Source organism: Actinia tenebrosa, unplaced genomic scaffold (assembly GCF_029948245.1).
Source record: "Actinia tenebrosa isolate PJP-AT-01 unplaced genomic scaffold, QUT_ActTen_1.0 PGA_scaffold5__44_contigs__length_20552954, whole genome shotgun sequence".
Classification (NCBI taxonomy): Eukaryota; Metazoa; Cnidaria; class Anthozoa; order Actiniaria; family Actiniidae; genus Actinia; species Actinia tenebrosa.
Genome location: NW_028292582.1, coordinates 10,612,888 through 10,640,777, shown reverse-complemented (window position 1 = coordinate 10,640,777; position 27,890 = coordinate 10,612,888). Strand labels below are relative to the sequence as shown.

Genomic DNA, 27,890 nt, shown 5'->3' with positions numbered 1-27,890 from the left:
TGCGGAGAACCTGATTTGCATGACACAAGCTCGAAGTTCGCACCCGTCCACAGTGAAAAGACACCGAGCTAAAAAACTATAGTTTCAAATCCTTATTTGTCTAAGTACGCTTCTTTTTCGTAGTATTGGTTTTTTGTTTTACTTTCCGTTTTCAAAAAAAAAATTTTTAGTTTTTTAATCTCCAAATTTACTCCCTCAGCTTCCTCCCTTTACCTCCCCCAGCATCATGTCATGTTCCTTGTGGTTTTCTTTTCAGATCTTCCTTTTCCTTTTCAATTCAATTTATGCATAAACTTGGTTTGATAGTTGTTCTTTTTCCTTCTCATCGATCACTCTTCATTATTATACTTTCAGTTGCTCGTCGCACGTTTTTTCAAGCTTTCATTTCCATCCCGTTCCTTCCTCCCCCCTTCAGATCTACATCATCCCTTCTTTTTTCCCATAAATCTACTTATTAAATTAATTCTTTTATTCATTTCCTTTTATCCATGCTTTCTGACGAAAATAAACTAGGTGTAAAAAAAACCGCCAAAATCTAAACTTTTTCGGCTAGTTGTTTTTAGCTTCTTTCCAGTTTTTTCTTCCCCGTTTTATCCATTAGTAACTTTACTGGTCTCCTTTAAAGCTATATCTATCACATCATTTTTAATTCAGCTCTTTTCACATAATGATAGATTTGAAATTGTTTGTTAACGCTCATTTCGAAGAACAATGTCAATCAGAATGTTCTAGAAGATCGGATGGCACGCCGCGATGCACTCACCTGCTGTTTGCGAAGTCAACTTTGTCTGGGCATACAAAAACCAATGAATATAGATGAAAAACAAATATAGTTCTAGAAGTTCCCTTTACCGGTTAAAATTAGTGAATTTTGCACCACGTCTAAAATACACAAACAAGCTGACCTGAAAAGATCTCATGTCAGGACTACCGGCGTACTAAACACTAGCAGCTCTAACTGAAACAGCTTGTAAGTACTGTATTATCGCTTTTGAAATTGTTTCTAACTTTACTTAGAACGGTTCTCCAAGTGGTATAAATTTGAGATGTATTTTATGAATTCGGGCGCTTCCTATTCAAAAGTGAATATTCATAAAAATTTCATGTCTTGCATTGGTTATAATTAACTTTAACCAAATCGTTTTTCTAAACGGTGGTAATGAAACATGTATGTCCATATTTCAGTATTTATATATATTTAAAGGTACTAATAATAATAAATATAGAGCAATGGGAGAATAAACGCTAGCGTGGGTGGGTATAATTGGTGCAATTGAAATAAAAGGCTTTTTAAACGGTTTTGTCATTCGTAGTAGGATTCGCCTGGTGTAGAGCTACCTTACGTGCGAGTGCTGCCATTTATTTATTTATTTATTTTTACCTTATATATCAGGTAACTTAATATATTTTTATGCCGATGATATTAAAACTGATAAAGTATTTCGTAAAGTTTGTTCTTATGTATTAACCACTTCGAGGGTTAAGAAAAACAGGGTTGGCATGGCAGTGCACTGTGGGACTCTTAGCGGACATATTTCCAAGATGCCGCGTCCACACTCCAGTTTCGAGTTCTCTGTTACTCAACACTTAACCTCGATTTTGTTTAGAATATTCATGTGTTCCATCGAAGGTCCGTGGAGTTTCTGAGGGTTTTTATTTTTGAAATTGTGCATTTGATTTACTTGACCGTCGGTATTTTGTGAATATGTAGACACTGATACGAGAATAACTTGCCAACCCTGAATAAATCTGTCTGTGATCAAAGAACACAGCGGTAATTTGGAACTCGAAAAGGCTAGATTTCGTCCTCTAGAAAAGCCCCAGAATGCAGTGCAATACCAACTCGATCCAGTTTTTCCTTGACTATTTTATATTTTCTAAATGATACCCGAAGGAACTTCCCCCCTTTTCCCCCCCCCCCCCCCCCTCCACCCATATGATTTCCGTTATGAGATCCTATTCAATTAAAAATTATAATAAAAGAAAAATCAAAAAGAAACTAGAAAGAAAGAAATCTAATAATAGGAATCGACCAAAGCGGAAAAACTCAGGAAATTAACCGGAAACCAGACATTTATTCCTTAGAATTAGAACGTCTTACTTGCCCCAAGGTGTCGACAATTAAGAAGAGCTAGCAAGATTTTTTGATAACGTTTTCCCAACCTTCGAGCGCCTTCTGTAGCATCCTAAGTGTCACCACGTGGCAAATGGAATATTTAATCAGTAACAGCAGGCAACTTAGTAATTTAAGTCTCGTATGATTGATTGAATTTTGAGTAGAATCTTTGTTATTTCTAGACTAAGTATTTAAAGAAAAGGGCTTTATTAGAGCAGATCTCGTATGAGAGTGAGACGATTGAGAAGCTTCCAGAGTGCTTCCGTTTAAATCCGACTCCTCTTAGTTACTGTTGCTGTGCCCCATAAGCTCAACATATAAGTTATAGAATATCTCACAATTTAAAACAATGGAAAATTGGAAAAAAAAGTTCTTAAAATTGTTTCAATCGCCTGTCTAATGAAAATCTGAGACCAGAACTATGAATTGGCTTCCAAAAAGGTATTGAATGTTCACCAGCCAATCACAATCTTCAATAGGGAAGCCATTTTAGTGGCAGCTGTACCAGACGTTTCCACAGCAACTGCGCAATTATTCGTACTCCAGTTACCATATCATATCATTCCCTTATAGAACGAAGACAGTAAAGAGGAATATAGGAAAAGAGTAAACTAATTTGAGCTATGCAACCTAAGAATGCTCCCAGGTAGGGACCTGATGTTTTGAGAAGAAAGCGAACGTGAGTTTGGTGGGTCGACCCTAATAGGCTCCTTGAAATCCTCACGCGACACTGTATCTTTACTATTTTTCTATACAGAAAACATCGTATAGCAAACCCTGAGAGTTACAGTACATTGACTATCTACATTCATTGCTACATCCAGTTTTGGAGATCCGAGTATTGAGTTCAAAAGATTACCGACTCTTCCAAAGAAGATGGGTAGCAGGTATCCCCTCCCTCCCCTCCCCTCTAAATTGGCTCCTGTAAGATTACAATTTTTTGACGTCATCTTTAGTAGATACTTAAAGTAACCGAAGCGTTATTTTACTTTACTTAAAAAAGATACTAAAGAATTCGACCCTAGAATAGCGTCAGCTATGAAATCTTCGTTCCTCCTAATCAAAATGAAAACCTGATCTACAAATTGCCTCGGAGATTTCCCACTATTTGCCAGACATGTTTTTCCCCTGAGGCAAATGAGCATCGCGTCAAAAACCACTATTAAAATGAAAGTGTTTGGTCTCTTCCCTGATGCAGGGTTCTTTCTGAAGGTTCTCCTCTCTGGCTTTCCTCCCTCCACAAAACGTAACAAGCTGAATGATTCCAATGCCATCTGTGATTTAGCCATGGCTTCACTTAGATCTAGCAAACTCGCCGGTACCCAGAATCCTCCAACGCCGGCCTTTCTGCTTTGTCGTCAGCCGGCGCGCTGACCAAAAAGCCAGAAGACTCTGGGTTCGAGACGAGACGGTCACTACATTTTAGTATTTTAAAAAAACAGATTTTTTTTTGGTGCCGGTCAAAAAATATATAAGATCTAAAAAGACAACGATTTGAGCCGGCGTTTTTCACACACAACTACACAACTACACAACTGGCCTATTTCCGGATACTTCTAGAAGACTAATTTATTGACAAATGTTTTTAGTTACCAGTGAAATAACGACTTCGGTGTTTGATCGTTAAAGTACCATCTGGTAAGATAATTTCGGTAAATTTAAGTGAGAATTTAACTTTAAGACGCTAATTCTAGAAAGTTGGAAGTCCTTTCAGGTTGGCGGTCTAGCTTGTTCTGCGCGCGACTTGAATATTAGGTCTGGACTGATTTTTGTCACGATATGAATATAATAGTGAAAGGAAGGAAGAGAGAGAGAGAGAAAGGAAGCCTGTAGTAAGGTAATAGGAAGGAAGGAAAGGAGAAAGAAGCTAGGAAGGGAAAAAAGAAGGATGGAGGGAAGAAAGAAAAAGAAAAAGGAAGGAAGGAAGGAAGAAAGAAAGAAAGAAAGAAAGAAAGAAAGAAAGAAAGAAAGAAAGAAAGAAAGAAAAAAAATTAATAGGTAAGAAACTAAAGAAAATAAATCGTCCCGAGTTTCAGTTTTTCAGTCAGTTACATTATGAATAAAACAACAGATATATATTTTGATAATACTTTGGTACTCGCTGTTTCTAGCTGAATGATTCTCTTAGTCACGCTAGCGAAGTTCTAGAACTGATTAGGATATAATTTGTAAACAATGGCCATGTCGAGGGGTGGACAAGAGGGGAGGCAACCGGAATTTGCGTGAGTTTAAGTAACGCTAGACAATTAAGCAACACGCACACCGGACATGGCTTGCGCGTTTCCTACAGCTTTAATACCACTGAGTTTAGCTCATGAAGCAGAAACTTGAAATCATATCGTAATGAATACGACAAATTAGAAGTTTTATGACAGTTTATGTCAGGCGTCGGACATTCAAAAAATTAGAACTATAGCAGATCGAGTTATAGACCATAGTTTCTAACTCAGTGAGGATATTATAGAAAATCTATAATTTTATACCTTGAATTCGAAGTTGAAAATAAAAGCACAACGAACATGTCTGTAATGTAAACACTGTAGACATTAAGGAGATCAGAAATTTCTCTTCGAATATTTTATCAACCACACACCCAGCCTAGGTAGTATAGTAGGCTGTGTGACGACAGGAAATAAGTTGGGATGTGTTATTACAGTTATAAGTTTGCTTTTTACTGCGGTGATTGATCTAAACTAAAGTTCAATACGTCAGTCAAATCTTAACAAAGTTATATTTTCAACTAGAGTTTATGTATCTATTTCTTTATGTAAGCAAACTAGGTAGTATTGAATAACCGACGGTGTTTTGTTTCACTCATAATGATATCAAAGGGCGTACATGACGTTGTTTCGTCTCGTTTTGCCTCACTGGCAAAAGTCAGAACAAATCAAGCATTTCAGTTGGTAACTGAAAATGTCGAAATATTTAATACCAATCGTAAAACTCGAAGAGAAAGTTTTGATCTCGTCCGTATTGTGAGATTTGAAGCAAGATTTTTTTCCCAACAGGTAATAATAATCAGATTTAGTAGTGATATCAGTTACTCGTCTAGATACGGTAACCAATTTACCGTCAATTTTAATTTAAACGAATTTCTAGCGTTTATTTTATGGCGTTAGTAAGATGAGTGGAAAATGAGCCATGCATTCCAAATTGAAATTTCCTCGATACTTCTTTCTTATTTTTCCATACTTCATTTAAAAGCTTATATATTGCTTGTCAGTGTGAACCAGTTATAAGCCCTCAAGTTTCCGATCGAGTAAACGGTGATTGTATTTTGGTTTAGTAAATTGCTTTTTTTTGTTGAGTTGACGATAAAGCAGACGTATATTTTTTTATCGATCATTTCATTATTCTTCTATATTTGAAATATAATTGAATTTGACAAGGATTAACATGGATTTCATTAGTTTTTTATACAATACGAATACATCGTAACCGATGAGTACCGACTATAAACTGTGGAACTGTGTCGCCTATAGCTACAGTATAACGTACTACAGTATTGAGATATCAAATATTAAACTACCGGTTTTAAATCTATTTGTATCTTAATTGACAATAACAACTTCGGGTTTTTAGCGTTGCTTAGAGCCACCTATTCTTTTGTTCGAAAAGTAGAAAAGCGTACCTAAACCTATTATGACGTCACAAAGTACGTCACGCCTTGACGTCATTACAATAATTCAATTTTAATGTCACTTTAATATTATCGATATTGCTATTTCGTATGTAACAATATTCTTACTCCTTGGTTACAGTGAAAATTTGATCAAAACAAAAATGAATTTGATTGGTTTGAGATGGCTTAATTTTGGAAAATTACTGGAAAGTTCTAATTTAAAAATTTAAAAATTTAACTCTAAATTTTTAGCTACAAATTCCGACTTATTAATGAACAATAAGGCAATATTTTTCCAAGTTCTTTGTTTCTATCTATATTTTTCAACTGTAAGAAAAAAAGGCTGAAGATTTCTCCCCAAAAATAGTAAGGTTATTTAGTGTCGACGGACGAAAGGTTGTAATCAGTCTGGTTATGTCTTAGATTTCAGTACAATGTGGCTAGAATATTTCATTCGTCTAATAGCGAAGTATTCAAAAAACTACAAACATTATTAGAACATTATATTAGAATAAAAGCTTTATGGATCCAGTTTTATTTCAAAAAGGCAATCTATACAGCAACTGCTAATATAATACAACAATTTGCTTAATAAGATTCTGATAGCAAGGCTACCTAAAGTTGGGCTAAATTGTTTATGAAAAACATAAATATATCTTCCGTTAGGATTCAGCCTCTTTTACTTTTTGTTCAAGTGTGTGCAAAGTTTTTTGGATTCCTTCTAAAGCAATAGCTTTAGTTGTTGCAATCCATTCCACTGGAGAGTTTATTCTATTCAATTCTCTTAGTAAATATTCCAGCAACTCTTTCATAGCCCTGTAATCTTGAGTACGAGATGTCCCTCGGTAGTTTCGAACTCTTTCTTGGATATCACTGTTTTGAGCAGAAATAGCTTGGATAGCAGTGAGTTTTCCAAAACCTTCCATCATCGAGTCATGGTTACTTCCACTACTGCTTGTAGTTGTACTATTACCATTAGACGTTGGGCCACGGTCTCGTTGACCACTTATTGACGCACTAGATGACCTAGGTTCAGAATTCCTTCCATTAGATGTCGTTGTTTGAGTAACTTCAGCTAAATCAGAAAACATGTACACACGTTTTGGAGCGTCAGAATTGATCCCAGACGCACCGAAATTCGAACCGTTTGAATTCTGCGGTCGACTGGTGAAGGCCGATCCTTCTCCACTGGCGCCATTTTCCTCGTCTTCTAGTTGCTGTATCTTAATTTCATTGCGCCTATCTTTAGGGATATCAAATAAAGTTTTTTGGTTTGTATTTGATTGTGGAGAAAAGGCTTTTTCTAAGTCTTCTTCACAGATACTACAATTACAATCGACCAAGTGACCTCGCGAATTATATTTGAATGTTCTTGGTTTTCCGTTTTCACTGCTCGAACCATCTGTTCTTTGATACCATGGCTTGCTCCAGGGTGTTTGCCATGAAGGAATCTCGTACTGAGACTCGGTAAATTGTGGTTGCCTTCCAGCATCGTCACGTCTCCTCTCCATCGCGTAGAAATGGCGGTCCTTCCTGTTCAACCCAAACCTATTCTACACAAAAAATCATCGCCAAACTATAGTAAATATCTAGAAAAATTGTCAGAATTAAAGAATTCTTTTCCTCAAACCTTTAATGCCTTTGAGAATCGGAAAATTTGCCGATCGAGAGAAGAAATATAGGTTTTGAAAAAGGACTTTCTCGATGACAAGCGCAGCGATCGAGAAGCTTCCACAATAACAAACTCGTGCCCTTCCCTGTCGGCCTCAAGTTTGTCGGCCCAAAATTAACCCCACCGGGCACTATTAAATACAACTTCTCTTCTCGGAAAAAATAAATCTTATTTCAAAGTTTCGTACGTAGTAATTTTCATAACTATTCTTATATTTTAAGTATAATAATTTGGGGTTAAAGTATAGAGCTTTAGAATTTGATAAGAGCTAGATTTTTTTGAGAAGATAAATTGTTTCCCTTGGGTTCCCCTCAAGGATATTGTTTGTGTGTTTCCATATATGGCAAGTCAGTTCTAGAAGATTCGAATGTAAGAGAAAATGGATCACACGTTTATCACTTTTATGTATGTTCAAGCAGCAAAAGCGACAAACAAGCTATGCTCTCCTAACGTTATATTCTCTCCTCTTCGCTTTAGATCGCCATTCTAAACCGATCGAAACACCAAGTTAACTTCTTCGTGAACTAAACTCAGTACTTAAGCGTACTAGAGATTTATTGGATTGAAAATGGGGCGCGATTTTTACGCTGTTCTCGGCGTACCGAGAAATGCCTCGACGGAAGACATCAAGAAAGCGTACAAAAAGCAAGCTAGGATTTTTCACCCGGATAAAAACAAAAACCAAGGGGCTGAAGAAAAGTTCAAAGTGATATCAGAAGCTTACAAGGTTCTCACCGACCCCAACAAAAGGGAAATTTTTGATATGTGGGGTGAAGAAGGGTTGGCTGGCGACTTTGAAAGTCGAGGATTCTCTTTCCTTGATCCGATGAAAGTCTTCCGTGAAGTATTTGGCGACGAAGATCCTTTTAAAGGTATAATAATGTTCTAATTAACCAAATGCTACATTCTATTGACTACCATTACTCTAGCGTTTCTCGAAGCATTTTGGGTTCTTACGCAAACCTCCCCTACATTTAATTCCTATTCATTGCAAATTTTCATGTCAAATATTCCTTCGATTTTATCCTACTTTTGCCAGATCTGGTGACGATTTTATTATGGTGGAATCTTTGGTTATGTGTGACATATTTTTAGACAACATTAATCCTTGAGGATCGAATTTATCAATTTTGTAGTGCAAAGAATCACTAGAAAAATTAAATTCAACGTCTAGATTTGATACCCAACCACAAACATACACTTTACTGCTCTCAAATTTTCTACGGCTCTTTAAGATAGATCAGGATAGATGATTACGAACCCATATTCCACGTTTCGCTCAAGCTAATTCCCGTGGAACTGTTTAACGAGTTTTAATCCCATTATTTATATCGTAGGACGGGTACATACGCTTCGAATCATTTTCTAGGACATTTCATCATGAGATCATATTGCATGACATTAGCCCTGTGTCTATGACACACAATATGCACGCCTAGATTGCACCCCGTGGCCCGCTATCCACGGGTCGTGTGCCAAACAATTCTATTTTTCAATAAGCTTTACCATATGTTTTTACGAATTAAACCAAGCACTAAAACTATACTAAATTTCAATTGGAAATGTTTTTGAGAAAATAGTAAGACAAAATCTATTTTTGGCATATACTTGGTTAGGCTTGGCAAAAAAAGTTATGAATATTTCAGATCTTTGGCAGTAAACAAAAACATTTTTATAACCATTTAGTAGTACATATTATTAAATAGCTTGAAAATAAATATTTTCATACAAATGAAAAATATCTTTCATTGCTCACATTTTTCCTTTTTCCCAAAAATAAATGAAAAAATTTCGAGATTTTTATTAAAAGTATTGGCAAGTCTTATTCTTTGTCTTTTTTATATGCAAATTAATATATATATATATATATATATATAAAACAGATTTATTAAAGTGCTACTACGACGAAAATCACTCAAACTTGGATTCAGCTGAAACTTCCTAAAAATTCTCTTTAAAGGTCCAATAATCACTGTATGAAGTGTTTTCTCGATATTCAGGACGAAAGTATGATATTTTTACGATTATTTTTTGGAGTCTGTGACGTCATACACTCAACATCGAACATCGCTCCAAACATTTCTTTGTAGTTTATGATCAAAATATCAGTAGTAAAGGGAGAAAGAAATACCCAAACTCCCCAAAATATAAATTATAGTCACAAGTAATGTGAAATAAGCACATTAGCCACCCTTTGGGCTTCATAGGAATAAAATAAATTAAGGATTTATATACAAAGAAATGTATGGAGCGATGTTCGATGTTGAGTGTATGACGTCACAGACTCCAAAAAATAATCGTAAAAATATCATACTTTCGTCCTGAATATCGAGAAAACACTTCATACAGTGATTATTGGACCTTTAAAGAGTATTTTTAGGAAGTTTCAGCTGAATCCAAGTTTGAGCGATTTTCGTCGTAGTAGCACTTTAAATAAATGCAGTATGTTATTTATTCTATTTTTGTTTTGGAGACCCATGTCTAATAATTATTGGAAGATGTCAAAGTTTAGTTTAAAAATGTCAGAGTTTTTTCGCTTGAATCTTTCACATTTTTTTAGAATTCAGACTCATAATTAATCATCCTTTTTTTGCTTTCTAGAATTCGACTTCTTTTTCTTTGATGGTCTAGGAGATTCCTGCAATTTCTCCAAAGTATTTCAATCTCATTCATCATCATCTTCATCCGGTGGCTGGAAAAATTTTGGCAATGAAGGATTCAATTTTGCTCCAGGTCCAGATACATTTACGAAGCCTGAAACAACGCTAACACAAGATCCACCAATTGAACAGTTTTTGCCAATGACACTAGAGGAATTATTTACTGGATGTGTTAAGAAACTTAAAATAACCCATCAGATATTATCGCAAAATACATATGTACAGGAAGAAAAGATCCTTCAAATTGATGTGAAGCCTGGATGGAAAGCTGGTACGAAAGTGACATTCCCCAACGAAGGGGACATGAAACCCGGAGTAATTGCAGCAGACATTGTATTTGTTGTAGCAGACAAACCACATCAATTTTTTAAAAGAGACTCTGATAATAACTTATTGTATCTTGCAAAATTGACTTTACGAGAAGCCCTCGTTGGATGTATGGTTAATGTACCAACAATTGATGGAAGAGTATTGTCTATTCAAGTTAATGAGGTCATACAACCAGGAACTCAAAAGAGAATACCTGGAGAAGGACTTCCTGTTCCTAAATTAAATGGCCAAAGAGCCGACATGATTGTTGCATTTGATGTAGCATTCCCAACAAATTTATCTAATGAACAAAAAGAATTTCTAGCATCTTTACCTTTCTAAGAATAAGCTTAAAAACTTCTTTATAACAGTGTGACTACTATAACCAGGGCCACCTAGGCAGTGAGAACCAATGAAATTGTAGAATCAATTAGAAAAACAACCCCAAGCCATTGTTGAGCCAATCAGAAGCCTAGACCGAACGAGAAGTAATTTGACCCTGGTGTTACTTATAAACAGCTAGACAGCCAACTAGATATTTTCTCATGAAATAAAAGGATATGTTGAAAGGCTATTGTTTTCTGCTGCTTTCTGATTGGCTCCACTACCCAAAGTTTGAATGTATTGTTTTTGGTTGGCTCTGGCTGTCTAGGTTATGCCAGTTATAGTAGCTACACTGTAATTTTGAATAAAACTGAATTTCGAGTGAATAGCTAAATAGCAGATTTTAATTGTGCAAAGTTGAGAGAATCATAGGTGAAGATAAAGGGTTTGGATTGAAATACATTGAGAAGTCAGTTTGCAATATTCCCTTTTCTCATTCAGTAAATCCTGCTGTGTTTTATGACTGAAGTCTCATCTACACAGGCTTAGCATCATTTAAGAGCAAACCATTTGCTAAAGTCACTGTAATGTAAAGAATGTACGATTTGAACAATACCTGTGTTTTGAAATCTCACAGACTTTTAATGGTATCTGTGAATAGCTGACTTATAAACAAGGCTAAGCCTGTGCATGCATTGAATGTGAAACTGGTGTAATTGAACTGCTCTTGTAAACTCGACTCTTATCTTTACCTACGTGGTATTTCGATGCACATTTTTACCACTTCCAACCATCTGAAAAAAGATTATTCTTTGAATATAAACTCATTCTGTATTTTAATGAGCTTTTTTGAGTATTACCTCTAAACAAAAAGATAATGCTCAAGGGAATGTTATGTGGTTTGGAAATGGAGAACATGGTGCAGTAGAAAAATCTGCTAGATACATGAACAAATTATATTTTTATTGACCAAAATGGTTAAGGTGTAGTATCTTACTCATATTAGATTATTTTGAAAAATTCCCAATACATAGAATATATTATAGCTATTTCAAAAAGGTTGATGAAGGTTTTGTTGCATGTTCCTTACTATACTCGAAATAGTAATGATGAAAAGGTAAATTATACACCGTGAAAAGATGAAAAAACTTACTGACGTTTCGGACGCTAGTCCTTCGTCGGAGTATACTTGAAATATGTAATTAATGTCAGCACAGTAGAAATTGTGACAGAAAAAACTTGCAGATAAAGTTTGGAAAAATTCCATGCATATTGCTGTGACGTTTTGGTGATGGTATTTACATTCCCATAGTGCAATTTGTGACTTTGTATGCCAACGAAACCTTCATTAAACTTTTTTGAAATAGCTGTATATAAGTATGAAACTGTGGTGACACAAGCCTGACTGAGACAGACACTCAAAGACCCATATTCTAATCGTAGTCTACAAATTTACTCTAAATGTATTACACATCATGTAAATCCACAGTATTTCATTTCAATATATATATATATATATATATACAAAAATTTATTTTAAAGACATATTTTAACAAGAAGGATTTATTTTATTTGATATACTTCATAAGTGTTTTGATAGTGTAAATAGTATATATTAACAAATAGGAATAGAGGAACTTAAGCTTAGCAAATGTCCTTCTTTGGAAAAAATAACATACTAACAATATGTAAAATGAACAATTTAGACAAAGCACTCTTGACCCGGTTTTAGTTGATGTAATCTAATATTTGACAGAAACATTTACAATTTATTTGTACATAAAGGGATATAAAGCCTTGAAGATTATAAACTGTTGTGCTGTCCAAATTCAACTTTATCTATACGATATACTTCATAAACAATAATAGTAATATTAACTATAATATTAGTGATATTTTTTGATAATAACTAGTGTTGCAAACAATATGGTTAATTTGTAATAATAGTAAAAATAATAGTAAAATAATAATGATGATGACGATGATGATAAGGAGCTACACGCGTTTTCGTTTTGTGATGATCATGACCAATATTCATCTCTTCTAGAATGTCCAGATTAGTAGGTATAGTATATTAGAAACGTTCCTTTAGCAGCCTTGAATGAAACACGCACCATACCATGACAACAGAGACGTTTTTCTAAACAAGCTTAACTGAGGCTTTCTAAAACATCTATGAAGGCTGTTTTCAGCAGTAGCTACGCTAACTGTTTCGCGAATTAATCATGTTCATTGTTCAACTCTCTTCGTCCCTGGGGCATGCCTGGGATTTTTATTTCACGCTTTTGCAATTCGTCATCCATCTTTTTTTTACCGAGAGGAATATCGTAAGAAAAAGAGAAAATCATTTGATCTGGATTTTAATGCCTGTTCTGGAAAAATTTCTCAAACTCAAATCTAGATAGATCTATACGTTTCCCTAAGACCCGACACAACCAGATATCATATTGATTACATACATTTCGAGAAAACGATTTGTTGAACGGTTTTTTGCTATTTTGTTCTGGATCATTCGTAGCCAAATTGTCCACCTAAATTTACCACAATTTTCATGAGATATGCTCAACTCCAAAAATGGCTTTTGCAATAAGTTATCGAGTTAGTATTGTTCTTGTTTTCGCGTGCTCTTAGCCTGTCAAGAACCCCATGACTCCTATGATGATGAAGACTCCCACTAGACAAACCACAATTTCGATCCAATCTCATTATGATACCGTCTTTTAATCATGCAACCGTTTGGGAGTAAAAATATTCCTGATTATTTTAATTTCTTTGACTTTTTTCTAGGTTGTATTTTCTTTCGAAACTCCTCTGACTAGTCAGCACTTTTTTAATCATTCAAAATATTAACTAGGTCGTTTTAATTTCCCATTCACTTATTTTATTATTCTTTTATTCATTTCTACTTTTTTGTAAGGGAAAAGGAGTTTTTATCCGTCTTTTCCCACTTTTCCCCACTTTAGTAGATTCCATATATCTCAATTTATAGAAACTTTAACTTTGGATAAAAATTAAAAGTATCTTTGCCAACGGGAAAACTGAACTCAAGGGAATGACATCAGCCAGAAAGAGAATCCTAGTGAGGTTCTAGCTAACAAGCCTCGTTTTTTTAAAGCAGTTCGCTGACATTATGTTTTCTACCGTTTTTTTACCGTTTTTTACCGTTTTTCTAAAAATAGATAATTCTAGTGAAGGTCAGCCAAGGCTAATTAGTTTGCAAGCCTCTGTTGAAGGTGTTCAGCGTCATTTCATCAATGAAAATTCTGCATGGTTTTCTACCCGTTCAAGCACCTTCGAATTCAAAACTCCTGTCTCTAGAAAAGAAAACAAAAATTCCGATGAAATATTTCCAATTTTACACTTTATTCTTTATCTATTCACGCGTAAATCGAGTTGCCCTGGGCACTAATCCGTTTTGGATCGTGTAAGTTTGCACGTCTCTAACACGCATGCGCAATGACTTTAGTTTTAGAAATAGCATAAAACGGGGAATCGTAGTATTCCTTAGAATGAAAAATATGCTGAATGGAAATTATAAGCTGACGAATGAGCGACTTTGCCAGCACCAGGCTTAATAAAAACGTCATGAATAAATCAAAGGTTTTTGTATTCTTTGTCAATTGCTCTAGCTCTTTCTCTGGCGTCCGTGATGAAAAACATGAATACAGACGCCGCGATCTTTGAATATTCTTGTCTAAAATACATTATCCAATCCATATGTCAGAATTATCAAACTTCACAAATAAAGTGTTTTTTCTAATGGGCTGCAATATCTTGAAGAAACCTCGACCTTAATGTTTTTCCCCGATTGATCCAATCACACTTTTCGATTCAAATGTTTTTGTACATTGTTTAGCTTTATCATTTGTTTCTGGTTCATTAAAATTAAATTTAACTTCTGGAATGACTTTCCGAGTTTAGGTACATAGTTAGAAGTCAATATAAACAACAAAATTTAAGAACGAATATTTTTTATTGCAGATTCTTTTTTTTCGTGGGGAAATCCGGACTTTCTAGTATATTCCATTGTCATAAATCATGATTGTAAAACAATGACAGTACTTCTTTAAATTGTCAATACACGTGGCATTTCTATATACGAATAATTACTAAGGAAAGCAAGCTTGAAACTCGTGACATCCTCACTGTCTGCTATTTACAAAGACGGTTCTAGAATATTGACCCAGGGTTTCTATCTTGGCAGAGAATCAATAACAACTTGTCTTTGGTGTGGAGAAAGATAATTAGGAAAAAATATTTCGTACTTTATGATCAAATCTGCTCTAGTCGAGGGATTTTTCGCTCGTGGAAGTCCTTCTCCTTTGATGAGTTTTTGAGTTCCTGGTTGGATGATTCTGTCGTGGTTTATACGTAGAGTTTTCCCGTCAATTGTTGGGATTTCAACATTCGTGCCGACGAGAGCATCGCGCAAAGGCATCTTACATATATATACTAAGTTATTCTCGCTATCTCTAGTAAAGTGTTTGTGTATTTTGTCTTTTAATTTGAAGACAATATCTGCAGGTTCTACTCCGGGTTTCTTGTCTCCTTCACCAGAAAATGTAATTTTCGTCCCTTCTTTATATCCCGGTATTATTCTGACGAGCAGAATATTTTCCTCGATTGAATAGTTTCCCAACTGGTCGTAAACTTTCCTAGATATTTTAAGTTTCTTTGTGGTTCCGAAAAATATTTCTTCCAGGCTTAGTAATAAGTCTTGTTCTACGGCGGGATCTTGTCTCTTGAATTTTTTCATCGGACTAATGTCGTTGATAAATTGTTCTTCAAGCGGGCGAGTCTTTCTTGGATTGCGATCCGAGCCGTGAACTAGAGTAAATTCATTCATCATTTCTGTTATAAAGTCCTCATCGTCAACCAAATCGTCAATAATAGTCCTAGCAGCGTCCTGATATTCAAACGTTGATCGCGTAGTTTTGAACCCTGGTCCTTGAAACGAAATATCTGGTCCACCGAACACTTCACTTCTAGTCTTTTTCGAACTTGTGTAAAAAAATGTCTCTTCTCTCGAACGGTCGTACTGTTTGCGTTTTTCATCATCTTTCAAAACTGTGTAAGCCTCGACAATCTCTTTGAACCTTTTCTCAGCTTCTGGTTTGTTGTTTTTATCTGGATGGAATTTCAACGCCAAAATCCTGTAAGATTGTTTGATTTCCTCCGTCGATGCTGAACAGGGAACGTTCAGAATCGAGTAGTAGCTTGTTTCTGCCATGGTAAATTTTCTCGAGTTTTTTTTTTCCTGCTTGGGTAAGTTCCTGTTAGCTGAACATTCTGTGTCAACTGCTTGCAAAGAACTGACAAAAATACTCAACTGTTTACCGATTTCTTTGTCTTCAAAGCTTCTCGAAGATTCGAAAGTTTTCAGGGATTTTCCCTGAGCAAACGAGCTTTCCGGTCGCATGAGATGTTGTCATCAAAATCCGGTATACAGATTTAGAATTTCGGGCACTTAGTTTCCGTGTTCGACTTATGCGTGAAATTTAAGGAAAGATTTACGGAAATGTTTTATTTCTTTCCTTTTCTTTTCTTTTCTTTTCTTTCTTTTTTTTTCTTTTTTTTTTTTGTCAAGTAAAAAGGCGGCTTTTGATGCCGTGTTTTATGGAATGTTTCTTTAATACCGGTATCAGTCCTGCTCTGTGTGTCCTGCAAGATAAAGCTTTTTTTAACGCGCCAATTAATACTCTTGAAGGAGCAAAAAAGCTTTGACAAAGAAACCAAAACTTGTATAGAATGAAAAACATTGTAAAAGTAAGAAGAAAAAACTCTCTTCCCCAGACCTCCTCGATGATTACCGCTCGATGCTGACCAAAAACAATGCAGGCTCTATCTCACAACAAGCGTGCCGATGAAAATGCATGAAAACTTCACGACAAAAACTTTACCAAAGAAATAATGACGAACGTTCTGCATTTCTTTCTCTTAGTTCATAAAACAGTATTCCAGTGGAGTAAATGAGTAAGGAAGAAGAGAAGTACTACAGGTAAGTGATATGGGTAAAAAAATATTAGGCTTTGTTTTTACTATCCGTATAAATGAGATAAAGCTAAGAGAAATTTTTTCTCTTGAATTTTCTTAGTATAAAGAATAGTATTCGTTCTCTTACAGTGTAAGGCATTTCTTCTCGTAGCCTTGCATAGAAATTTCTTGGCCTACTGTCTTATTTGCTTTAATTTGACAGTTTATGGGCTACCTGTATGATTTAGGTAAACGGGCTGCCTGTGCTTTGGAGAATTTTACCGGTGTTGGGCTTCCTGTTTACTTTAAGTTTCACGCAACATGTGCGCAATCAATAATAACGTGCGCAGGTACAAAAAACTTTTAACATCTTTTTAAAATAATCGAGAAAAATAAATAAGTAGATATGTGAATAAGAAGCAAACTTAAACACCATTTAAAGAAATATTGTGATTATTATACTTAAGTTTTAGAAGTCTTCAGGCTTGCAAAAAATATTTAAGCAAATATGATACGGATTACGCATAAAATATCACGTTTTCTGTTTTTTAACTTCTTTATTTTATTTTTGGATACCAAACAAGGTATTATCAGCATTGTCTGATCAGCCTTCAGCAAAATAAGTGGGTTTTTACCCTCTGGTTACCCCCAAAAGACGCAAAGTATTATGGGGATGTGAAAGTAGAGAATAGAGGCTTTGCACATCACGTGCCGGCGCCCATAATCCAGCTTGGGCTGCCTGTGGTTAGATGGCAGAGCGATATAATCCCTTTGCTCTCGGGAATTGAATTCTTTCTCATGTAAAACGATTGTATTGCTCCTGCCATCTAACATGGCTGCCTTCACGCGATGGTGCAAAAACATTGGGAAAACTACCCATTGTTTGGGCGGACACTCAAGCCTGAAAGACGGGATCGCTCTATCCCCCCCCCCCCACCTCATCCGCCTTGAAAATATTTGATTATTTGTTGCATGCAATTGCTGGCAAATTTCACATATGTTTTGCTTTGATAAGGAAGAAACAATTAGTAAGATAACTGCATTTTTTCGTGTATATATACTTATCCTGGTAAATGCAGTTTGTGCCGAGCACGCAAACATTGACAAGTGAATAAAACCTTCTGTTACTTACATTTCCTGTAAGAAATGTCCGATCACTTTAATTAGTAAAGTGGAAAAGCTTGAGGTCAAAGAGAAAATATATAAAAAGGTTGAGATGTGTTTTTTTGGCATGACTTATTGTAAGACATCCAGTACCGACCGACTATAGCTAAGGTCTTGATCTTACACAGACTCGGCGTTTTCATATCGTAAAGTTTAATACCTAATGATGATAGCAATACACCGCAGATATAACTAGCCATAAAGACATTTAGCGAGACGTTCTGGGTGTGTTTAACGAATAGCTATGACCTTCGGCTACCACACAGTGTGGGTATAAGTTAAGACGGAAAAGGATTTGACGTGGAAAGGGGGTACTTAGAGATTGACCCTCATCATAAGATTAACACAGAATAAATCTATGCAGGATTTAATAATAATAATAATAATAATAACTTTATTTCTTAAAAAACGCATTTCTAAAACTCAATGCTTTTTACAATAAAAAGCAAAAATTATAAAAGCAGAAAAAGAAAATAAAACTAATGAAATATATGTAATCCAATATAAATACATAACTAAAAAAGTAAATGGAAATAGCGCAAAACATGAATTTACATAAGAAGCATAATGCCATCTAGAGTAAAACTATATTATTGATAAACAATTTAAAATAAATATGTCTTGAGCTTTGTTTTAAATATGTTGATGTTATCAGATAATTTCAATTTTTTCAATTTAACACTGAATGTGAGCGCCGATGCATCAGAATTCCGTATTCCCGCTCAGACCTCGCGAGCCTTTATCAACCAAATCTATTAGATTCCTACTTTTATTACGTCTTCTCCTTTCATCACGCCGGGGCAATTGTCTATATCTAGGAATCTCAGTGTCAGAACTTATAAACACATTTTGGAACAATGTAGTTTTGACTTAGAGGCGATTCTATCTAAGTAAACCCCCAGGTTATATGCCCGCGACATGTTGAAATCATTAACCGAGATTTGCAGTCAACACTATATACGGGTATCATCATTTCATTAATGAGTTAATCTAACTCTGGTAATGTTCTGCTATTTGACGTAACCTAGTTTTAAAACGAGACAACTTTAAGAAAAAACACCCACTAGTCATACCAGTATCTTTTAGAGAGGAAAAAGACTTGGCAGTTACTAAACAATGGCTCGTACTTTGTTTGGATTTTTCCTTTGTTTATTGTCATTTTGCGAGCTTGGGACGCATTCCCTTGGAAATGAAGGTAAGGTTGTGGCAAACGTAGAATAAAAGTCAGTTGCGATAGACATAGTTTTATGTGGTTCAAAATAAGTCAACAATGATAAATTTGGATTGACCTGCTTGGATGCATTAAGCAAATCGTCTATGGAAGTTAGGCAAAGGAAAAAATTGTCAAAGGTAGAGAAATAAAATATGCTATTAATCAAATTGATTTTAAAAAACGTTTTACGGCTCGGCTAAGCTACTTATTATCTTCATCGATCAAAGGTAAAAGCGTGTCTTAAACGTTTAATTTTTATGCAAAATTTATTTACTGTTATCATTTATTTTTCTGTAATGGATCAGTTTGGCATTTCAACTTTGGCTTTCTTCATTTCTTGATAACATAGCCAGAAAAGCCACGGATAAATTACTAATTTATTCAGCAAAGTTATGCCAAGAGAAAGACGCCAAAATATTGCCACAAATACTTTTATTTCATTTGAATTTTATATGAACTAAGTTTGAGTAATTCTCCTTGATTTTCAATGACTGAATCATTCGCTTAGCTTTGTTAAGACTTGCCTGAAATACAGTTTTGCCGGATCATTTCTCACTCGATTAAACTTCAGCCAAAGAATATTTTTATAAATATATATAAGAATAAGTGTCGTTAAGAAAAAGACTATATTTTATCTAATCTTAATTAACAGCATGTATTTATATATTATATCTATAGTGGTTATAGATGATGATGAAGTCAAACTCCACCGATATTTGTTCGCTAACTACACTCGTGTTGTTCGACCAGTGAAAAGAAAAACAGAAGCAGTGACAGTGAAGTTGGGAATCACAATTCATCAACTTGTCGATTTGGTAAGGATAAAATCTCTAATGATTCAACTACGAGTTGGAAGCTAGCCTTGAAAACTCTCTAAACGTAGAAAAATATATGTGTGTTTGTATTGATGGAGTCGATGTGTGACCAATTGTGAAGGGATGGAGGAGAGACGTGAAGGAGTTCGTGAGTGTCCGTGTCACAGATTATAGTATATTTATTTATTTCAATTTATTTTATCTAATGTGCGTCCTCAAGGGAAGTGCCTAGCATGGGACATTCATTTTTCTAATTATCCGACTAGCTTATGTATATACATGTACCTTTAAGTTGTTATTTAATAAAGTTGTAAAAAAGAAAAGAAACAAGAATTCCTAAAGAGATTTGCGAGGGAAGCTAGACTTTGAACTGCCTCATTCGAAAACGTAATAATTAGTATTCACTATGTGTTTTGAACTACCAAAAAATATCTTATTTATTGAAGTAATTACAACGGATATTTAGTACAAAATTTAGCGTTTTCAACCCATTTTTACTAATTTGTTTAACTAAAAAAATTATAATAGAAAACTGAGCCATTTGACTGCCAAGGGCTGAGCGCGCGCGTGTCACTGACATCTGTTAACGGCGGGAAAGTTGCTTTTCAATGTTTTCAATAAACTAAAGTTTATATTTTTATATTTTGCTTTTTGAATCATTTGAAAACATTCGAGATAACGATTTATTTATTTTTAGTCTTGAATTGTCGTCAGAGCGTCTATTTAGTAACCTTATTTTTTAAAAGTATATTTGAAATCCTGCATTTCAAGAGGAAGGCTCTTTTCTTCCCTCTTTTCATACGACTGTAGTATCTCATCGCTCACACTCTCACTAAAGCAGAGGGTTGCAATAGGGGAAAATATATAGATATTCATGGTAAAGCAATCATCACTAGATAAATATTTATTCTGGCTCAAAGCGAGCAAAAAGCCGGTCTTACGTGCATAACTTTTAACCTTTATTTCCCGTGTCTTATCCTCCTTCATGGATGAATCGATGAATGAATGTCTTCATTGAAAGAGAATAGTCGTTGCTAATCTAGTTAAAAATGTAAATGACCAAGACCTAACGAACTTTTTATTCATTAATAAAATTTGTAAAGTTAATCGCTGAAATTCCACGCAGATCTAGACTAAGGTGGCAAGGGGCATCTGAGTTGGGCATTAAAGGATGGAAAAGTTCAGCTATTGGTCGCTTGGTATTGCTTTTACGAACGATTTTAATTAACGTTAAGGACGAGAAGGCAAAATCATGTTTTACCTTTTAGGCACTTAACTATAAAACATTTTGCAACATTCTCTGAATTTGAATTCACTAAGAGAAATTCACATCTCCCCCCTTCACAATAATGTTTCTAAATGCATTATTGTCCCGTAAAGTCCTCCACTGGTTATAAATGTAGAGCGAGTATTCGAAATGCGCTATATGAGAAACTCCCATTATTATTATAGTATTTTTTAAATTTTTAGAGTTATAATAGCGCAGAATAAATACCTATATCTGGGTCAACTGACAATTCTTTTGGCGAGGGAAGCTTATACCATACCATAAAGGTGCGGTAAGACTCTCTCTCCTTTGCAATGAAAATTTATTGCGCGCGGAGTGTTAATACAAGCAACATTTGCTCTGCGATTACAAAACAACGATGTTGCGCAATCATTTGAGAAATATAGTGTGTTTTTTGGCACACCAAATTAGACCAGCCATGAGAATTAACGTTGTCTGATGTCAATGTACTAAAAATATTTCCTGACAATACTAAAAATTCGAAACTTTTCCTACATCTCATCAAAGAAATACCTGGGAATGACGAGAATATCTATTGCTAAGAATTTCTTCTTTTAAATCTACTATCAAAAACAGTATCTGTGAAAACCAATATATTTATTGCTATGATATCGAGACTGTTAGAACACCTTGCGGGGTTTAAAAGTAAATTATAGGTTGTGAAAAACAGGAAATGTTGTTAAAAAGCTTTTATGTCCGGTACATTCTGTAAGTTTATTAATGACCTTGTTAGCATAATGTTAACAACAACAACAACAACAATAATAATAATAATAATAATTTAAAAAAAGGTTTAGTACTTATATGGCGCAAATTCGCATGTGAATAATAATAATGTTCTGTCTAAGTGATCATATGTCTTTTCATTGTTGAGGAAAAACTGGGTCGAGTTGGCATTGCAATGAATTGTGGGTCAGCTTTAGGGACGCCATCTTGGAAATAAGTTTCAAGTTTCAAGTTTATTTTACAAAAGAATGTCTATATTTACACAATTTATCACTCTCCCGCAAATAGCACTAGACTAATCTAGGCGGGAGGCGATATATTACATTAAATAAATATCTGAAGATATTTAAAACAGCCCCAAAATGCACTGAAACGAAATTCGACCCAGTGTTTTCCTCAACCTCTGAACGGCTAATGACGTTCTTCAATGGTCTGCCATCAAAATATAACAACTCGTATTAACAATAAATATATTGAACGATATTTCAGATCGAGAAAACACAGATTCTACAGACAAGCGTTTGGATAAGACAGGTATGATGTGTCAACCACTTTCTTAAAGTCAAACCCGCTGCTTGTGATGCTGAATCAAACCCTCGAGGCATAATAACAATAAAACGCCTATTGATTGATCCTATTAATCCAATGAACTTATCTGTCAGCTTCGTAATTTTGGTACTCAAGTGAACATGTTTACGAACTAACTGTAGCCGCGATTCTAAAGGAATATCAACTGGCTTTTAAAAAAATTTAGCTTAGAAACGAAAATGTTTATAACAGTTGTTTTGCTGCTAATATTTTCTTACTTCTCCTTAGACTTGGAATAATCCACTTCTCACGTGGAACCCGGACGAGTTTGGAGGTATTGACAGAATAAATGTGGAAGCAAAGAGTGTCTGGGTTCCTGATATCTATCTCTACAACAAGTAGGTACACAGGGATCCCTTTTATGATATATACACTCCTATCAGAGACTATAATACACCATCACGTGATGGCAGCCATGACAGGAGGCAGGAACAATTGAATCTGGTCTATTCTGGTTGATATGAGAGAAAATTCAGTCTCCCAGTGGAGAAAGGACCATTGATTGATTGATTGAAGACTTTATTTAATGAGGATGACACGTGACAGTAATTTTGTTAACTGATTAACTTGTGACCATCACGTGCCCACGCCCATAATACGGCTTGGGCTGCCTGTGGTTAGATGGCAGAACAATAGAATCCCTTTGCTTTTGGGACCCTGATTTTGGGAATCGAATTCTTTCTCATGCAAAACAATTGAATTGTTCCTGTCATTCATCATGGCTGCCGTCACGTAATGGTGAAAAACCTTTTAGAACTTTTTCGAAATAAATATATTTTTTGTTTAATTTAAAATTCTATACGTGAAACACTGAAACTAGAAAAAATGTCGCGGGATTGTTGCGGGATTTTTTGCGAGATCCGTGTGTAATCTTGTTCTTACAAAGTATCTGACTGTTTTCTTTAGCGCTGACAACGAGAATGACGGTGCCCTGAATAAGTTCTCAACTCACATCAAACTTCACTCTAACGGGCGGAATACTTGGCTTGCTCCTGTACTGCTGACCAGTTCCTGTAAAATCGATGTCACCCATTTTCCGTTTGATGAACAGGTCAGATTGCTATATGCGCTAACTTAACACTCACGTAACGGTTCGCCCATACCGTAATATATTTTTAAAACGTGGAACAAAAATGCTAAATCCTAAATCCACTGAAAAAAAACTCGAGGAGGCAATTAGAAAAAAGACACGAAAAAATGTTTCTTTCGTTCACAGTCAACTTATTTTAATTCGTTTGTGTATTTTTCAGCGCTGCCTGTTAAAATTCGGATCCTGGACTTATGATGGTCTACGCTTGGATCTTGTCAGCGAGTCTCCGTCGGGTGACGTATCAAAGTACGTCAAGAATGGCGAGTGGGACCTGCTGTCTTTTCCCGCCAAAAGAAACGAGATTTTATACGTCTGCTGTCCGGAGCCTTACCCGGATGTGACGTTTACACTCTACATGCGGAGGAAAGCGACTTATTATTATGTTAATCTGATAATGCCTTGCTTTCTCATCACTGGTGAGTCATAACAGTTAGTCAGTAGAACCAATTTGAAAGCATTGAAAAGTGGTCCTGAATTGGATTTTATTTTATTTTTGTGCTGGGAAAGATGGGATTTTATGAAGGTAGTTGGATCGACAAAGCGGATTCCCCCAGGGTTCATCACTGGGACTGTGCTTTTGCCAATATGGAAGCTTTCTAAAATTAGACTTAATTAGAAAAAAAAAAAAACTGCAAGAGCAGTGGAACTCTTTAGCTTGTCCTAATATTTCCCCCTCCAAACCTAGTGTCATTCCCTAGAGTTTCATTTCTTCGTTTAACGGTTGCGCATGAAAAGACACATGAATATGGATACGACTCAAACAAAGAATCTTTTTCTCAGGAGAATGACACTGGTCTAAAGTGGTAAACGTTGCGCAGCCCAAGCTAAATAGATCTACTTCAGGCTTTCATTTCCAAATTTCTTTCCCTCCATTCCTCTCTCGGTCGAGTTTACCACAGTTCCCCCATGTTCAAATTTCCCCTAGTTAACCCTGCTTCTTAATCTTGTATAGGTTTAACGATATTGTCTTTCGTCTTACCGCCTGACTCCGGTGAACGAATAACTTTAGTCATTACCAATCTCCTTTCCATGACGGTGTTCATGCTCATGGTGGCAGAAGTGCTTCCAGCGACGTCTGAAGTCGTACCTATAATCAGTATATATTACTGCATTACGCTATTCGAGGTAAAATCTTATATCATTAATAAATTCAATCTTACTAACCAGTGGTGCACTTTCGCAAAATGTTAGGCTGCGTTTTCAATGTATGGCAGAGGGGGGGGGGGGGGGGGGGGTTGGGGGTTTGGGTTGGGGCAGGTGAAAATTTGAAATGTCCAAAATAATTCTTAACACCCCTCTTAAAGTCATGTAGAAATATGCGATCCCCCCTAAGCAATTCTTGTAGCTTCTTCCAAAAATTCTGCATCCCCCCCCCCATTTTTCTGATAAAAATTTGCCCATTCCCCCCTTTTCCCTACCAAAATTTTCCCGATCCCCCCTCAATTTCACCCGCCCACCCCCCCCCCCCCCTTGCCATACATTATGAACGCAGTCTTATTACTGTCCATCAGTCGGTCGGTAAGTCAGTCAGTCAGCACCTGCCTGCCTTTTTCCTTGCACATTAAGATTGAGTAAATCCCATACAGCGGTCTTTTAAGACACTATAATAACAAGTAATTCTATCCATTCTTATGAACAAGGTTGGGCTAGCCTTAGTGGCCACATGCGTGGTACTACGGGTCTATTTCACTAACCCAGTCACAACAGAAATGCCAAACTGGGTACGAATCGTCGTCCTTAAATGGATGGCACGTTTCTTCAAGATCAAAGTACCAGGCGCAATCCAGGAGATAAAGAAAGAGTTTAGCGCTGAAGGTCAAGTCGTGAGGCAGGAAATGCTGCGAGAGAACGAAGCTTTAATAGACTTCAAGAGGCAGAACGAAGGAAGAGAAACAGAGAGAAAAATGTCTATTGTGCAGTCACCAAATTCGTCACTTTTGGACAGGAGAACCTCGTTCTTTCCAGACGAGGCAGCAGTATATCAAACACTCGACCATTTGGACGTCCACCGTCTCTTTACGCGGGAAAGAAGACCTTCAATTTGGTCAATTCCACCTGAAAAGCTATGTAAAGTGAGACCAGGATCTCCTGTTCCTGACAGCGACGTCGAAAACACGGGTGTGAACGAGAAACCGCTGGATAACGGTACTGGGGGCTCAAGTGCGAATAATCCGTTGACCCCAATGATGATTTGCAGACAGGAAAACATCGCGAATAACCTGCGTAGGTTGGTTAAAATGGCTCGAAGTAAAGAAGAAGAGGAAATCAAGAGAGAGGAATGGAAAGTGGTTGCTGAAATCATCGATAAATTTTTACTGTGGGTATTTATGTCGATGTTGCTAACCTCGACTTTTGTAATATTTATTCAAACTTCACGGCACTCGAGTTCCTCGGATCCCGAAAAATAGACTAAAACAGGTACTTTTTGTGCTTGAAATAGAGCTTGTTACACCTAATACAAGTGTATATATGGGACAGCATAAATAAGCTACTTTGAGCCTTCATTCCTTCTGGTCAGCGGTCTTAGAGCCTTCGGATATTTGATGCTGGCTGAGTAGACTGCAGGCTCAACACATGTTCTTTGAGCCTGCATTCCGTCTGTTAAGCAGTCTTAAGCCTTCATTGAATTTGTTGATGCTGACCAGTGAAGTAGATTGCATGCTCAACACACGTCTTTTAGCAGCCGCACTCCTTTCGGTAAGCAGCCTTTAGCATTTAGCTTCTTGAGGCTGACAAACTCGGGCTCTGAAAACTCTAAAAAACACGCTTGATTTCTCTGTAAGTAACAGTTGAATTAAACGCCAAAAATTCATCAAGCTGAGATGCCAACCATAAACTTAGATGGTGCAATGGATTATGGGCTGAATTTGGGAAGCAAGATGGCGGCGGCGCCTTTCGTCCACGCTACATATTTATTCCTACAACCATTCGCAATACTAGTTCGTTATTAATCCTTTGAACTTAATGAAGACAATTCTCCATGCCTAATAATCATCATTATCACATCTCAAATATCTACATTTCGTAACATCAGTAACATCATCTAACATGTTTTCTAGTGTTCGGTTGTTCCTTCTTATGAAATTCTTCCATCTCCTATTGCTTCTATTACTCAAATCCGTAGCTTTAATACCTGTGGAGGTGCGAGCGCTGGCGACTTTCAGGACTTGGGGATTTTTGTTTTTGTTTTTCGAGTTCCCAAAATGTTGCTGCGAGATCCTTTGTGCCTTGGCAATTCCTTCTTGGATTTCAAGTCGTTTGAGCATTGTCTGTCTGAGAACAATTTTTTCGTTTTCCGATAGATCGGTCATGACGGATGGTTCGCTTTTCAGCCTTCGTCTTCTACCATTGTACTCTTGTCTTTCATTCAAAAGGCGCGGAGACTGTGGTGGAGAGCCAGGTCCTGATTCACAATCACCTCTTCTCGTCAAGGGAGACCCCTGGAATGAGTTATCGCTCTCATCAATTGTATTATGATGTCCCATTGCTCGTATTCCTTGAATCTCTTTCCTATTATTTTCTACTTTTATATTCGTACTCTCTAAATCTCTTTTACGTGATATATCCGGCGAATCATCTGAGCAGGAGTTGGAAGGAAAAACTGGAAATCTTGCTGTTTTTTCTTCGTGGCTTTCTTGAGTGTTTTGCTTCGTTGGTTTGTTGTCATTATTGTGTTGTGTCGGTGTTCTCGGCCATGAAGAAGAGAGGATTGTTGGAATGCTTTGAGATCTTGTTTTCTTCATGGGTTTGTTCAAGCAGGTTGATGTCAAGCGAGGAGGTCTGCTTTCGTTTCTTTTTACAAGAAGTTTTTCTCCTGCAGCTGGAATAATATTTTTTCTGTTTGCTTCGTTCTCCTCGCAATAGCCATAAAAATCGTCACCCTCATGGAAGACTTTTGAATCAACATCATCTTCATCACCAGAACTTTCTGAAGAGCTACAACGACTTCTAGTTTCAATGCTTTTTGCACTCAAAGGACGTCGAGCTCTGATAGCCAATTTACTGAAAAACTCTCCTCTTCCTGGAAATAGATATTGCGTGTCTTTCAAGGAAGTTTTATATTCAGATGGCGATGATGTTCCCGACGAGCTGTCATTCTCATGTAACACTGTGTCATCGTCTTCGCTGCAGCTCTCAATTTCAATTACAGCCGGTAGAGAATTTCTTCGAACGTTTTTTGTGTTAAATCTAGTTTGAAATGAGATAGTTCTTTCGTGAGCTTCTTCGACTTTGTTTTCTGACGTGCAAATATCGGGTCCTCTGTTGCACGCAATCCCAGCCCCTATGGCAACAGAGCCGTGCCTTCGGCGCGACAAATAGCTTGCACTTG

The 27,890-nt window shown here is 36.2% G+C and overlaps 3 protein-coding genes and 1 pseudogene across 6 annotated transcripts; 2 read left to right on the top strand and 2 right to left on the bottom strand.

Annotated features, from left to right (window-relative positions):
* Positions 1-871: 871 nt before the first annotated feature.
* LOC116302328 (dnaJ homolog subfamily B member 4) lies at positions 872-12,514 on the top strand. 3 transcript variants are annotated; one of them, XM_031711610.2, is made up of 3 exons: positions 872-970; positions 7,888-8,282; positions 10,012-12,514. In XM_031711610.2, exons 2-3 carry the CDS (start codon positions 7,979-7,981, stop codon positions 10,719-10,721), a joined length of 1,014 nt encoding a protein of 337 aa, XP_031567470.1. In that variant the 5' UTR covers positions 872-970; positions 7,888-7,978; the 3' UTR covers positions 10,722-12,514. The 3 variants fall into 3 exon arrangements, with proteins under 3 accessions (XP_031567470.1, XP_031567469.1, XP_088894468.1); XM_031711609.2 differs by lacking the exon at positions 872-970 and adding an exon at positions 4,954-5,124; XM_089038342.1 differs by lacking the exon at positions 872-970 and having other exon boundaries at positions 7,779-8,282.
* On the bottom strand, positions 6,255-7,527 carry LOC116302329 (uncharacterized). 2 transcript variants are annotated; one of them, XM_031711611.2, is made up of 2 exons: positions 7,369-7,527; positions 6,255-7,291 (listed from the first exon to the last, which is right to left on the bottom strand). In XM_031711611.2, exon 2 carries the CDS (start codon positions 7,247-7,249, stop codon positions 6,401-6,403), a length of 849 nt encoding a protein of 282 aa, XP_031567471.1. In that variant the 5' UTR covers positions 7,250-7,291; positions 7,369-7,527; the 3' UTR covers positions 6,255-6,400. The 2 variants fall into 2 exon arrangements, with proteins under 2 accessions (XP_031567471.1, XP_031567472.1); XM_031711612.2 differs by having other exon boundaries at positions 6,255-7,286; positions 7,369-7,488.
* Positions 12,515-14,657: 2,143 nt separating the features above from the next.
* LOC116302327 (dnaJ homolog subfamily B member 5 pseudogene) lies at positions 14,658-16,102 on the bottom strand (annotated as a pseudogene).
* A 2,556-nt stretch (positions 16,103-18,658) lies between these two features.
* On the top strand, positions 18,659-26,376 carry LOC116302324 (neuronal acetylcholine receptor subunit alpha-9-like). The gene is made up of 8 exons (XM_031711604.2): positions 18,659-19,035; positions 19,732-19,868; positions 22,372-22,416; positions 22,699-22,808; positions 23,377-23,521; positions 23,721-23,976; positions 24,513-24,685; positions 25,201-26,376. Exons 1-8 carry the CDS (start codon positions 18,957-18,959, stop codon positions 25,966-25,968), a joined length of 1,713 nt encoding a protein of 570 aa, XP_031567464.2. The 5' UTR covers positions 18,659-18,956; the 3' UTR covers positions 25,969-26,376.
* The last annotated feature ends 1,514 nt before the right edge of the window (positions 26,377-27,890 follow it).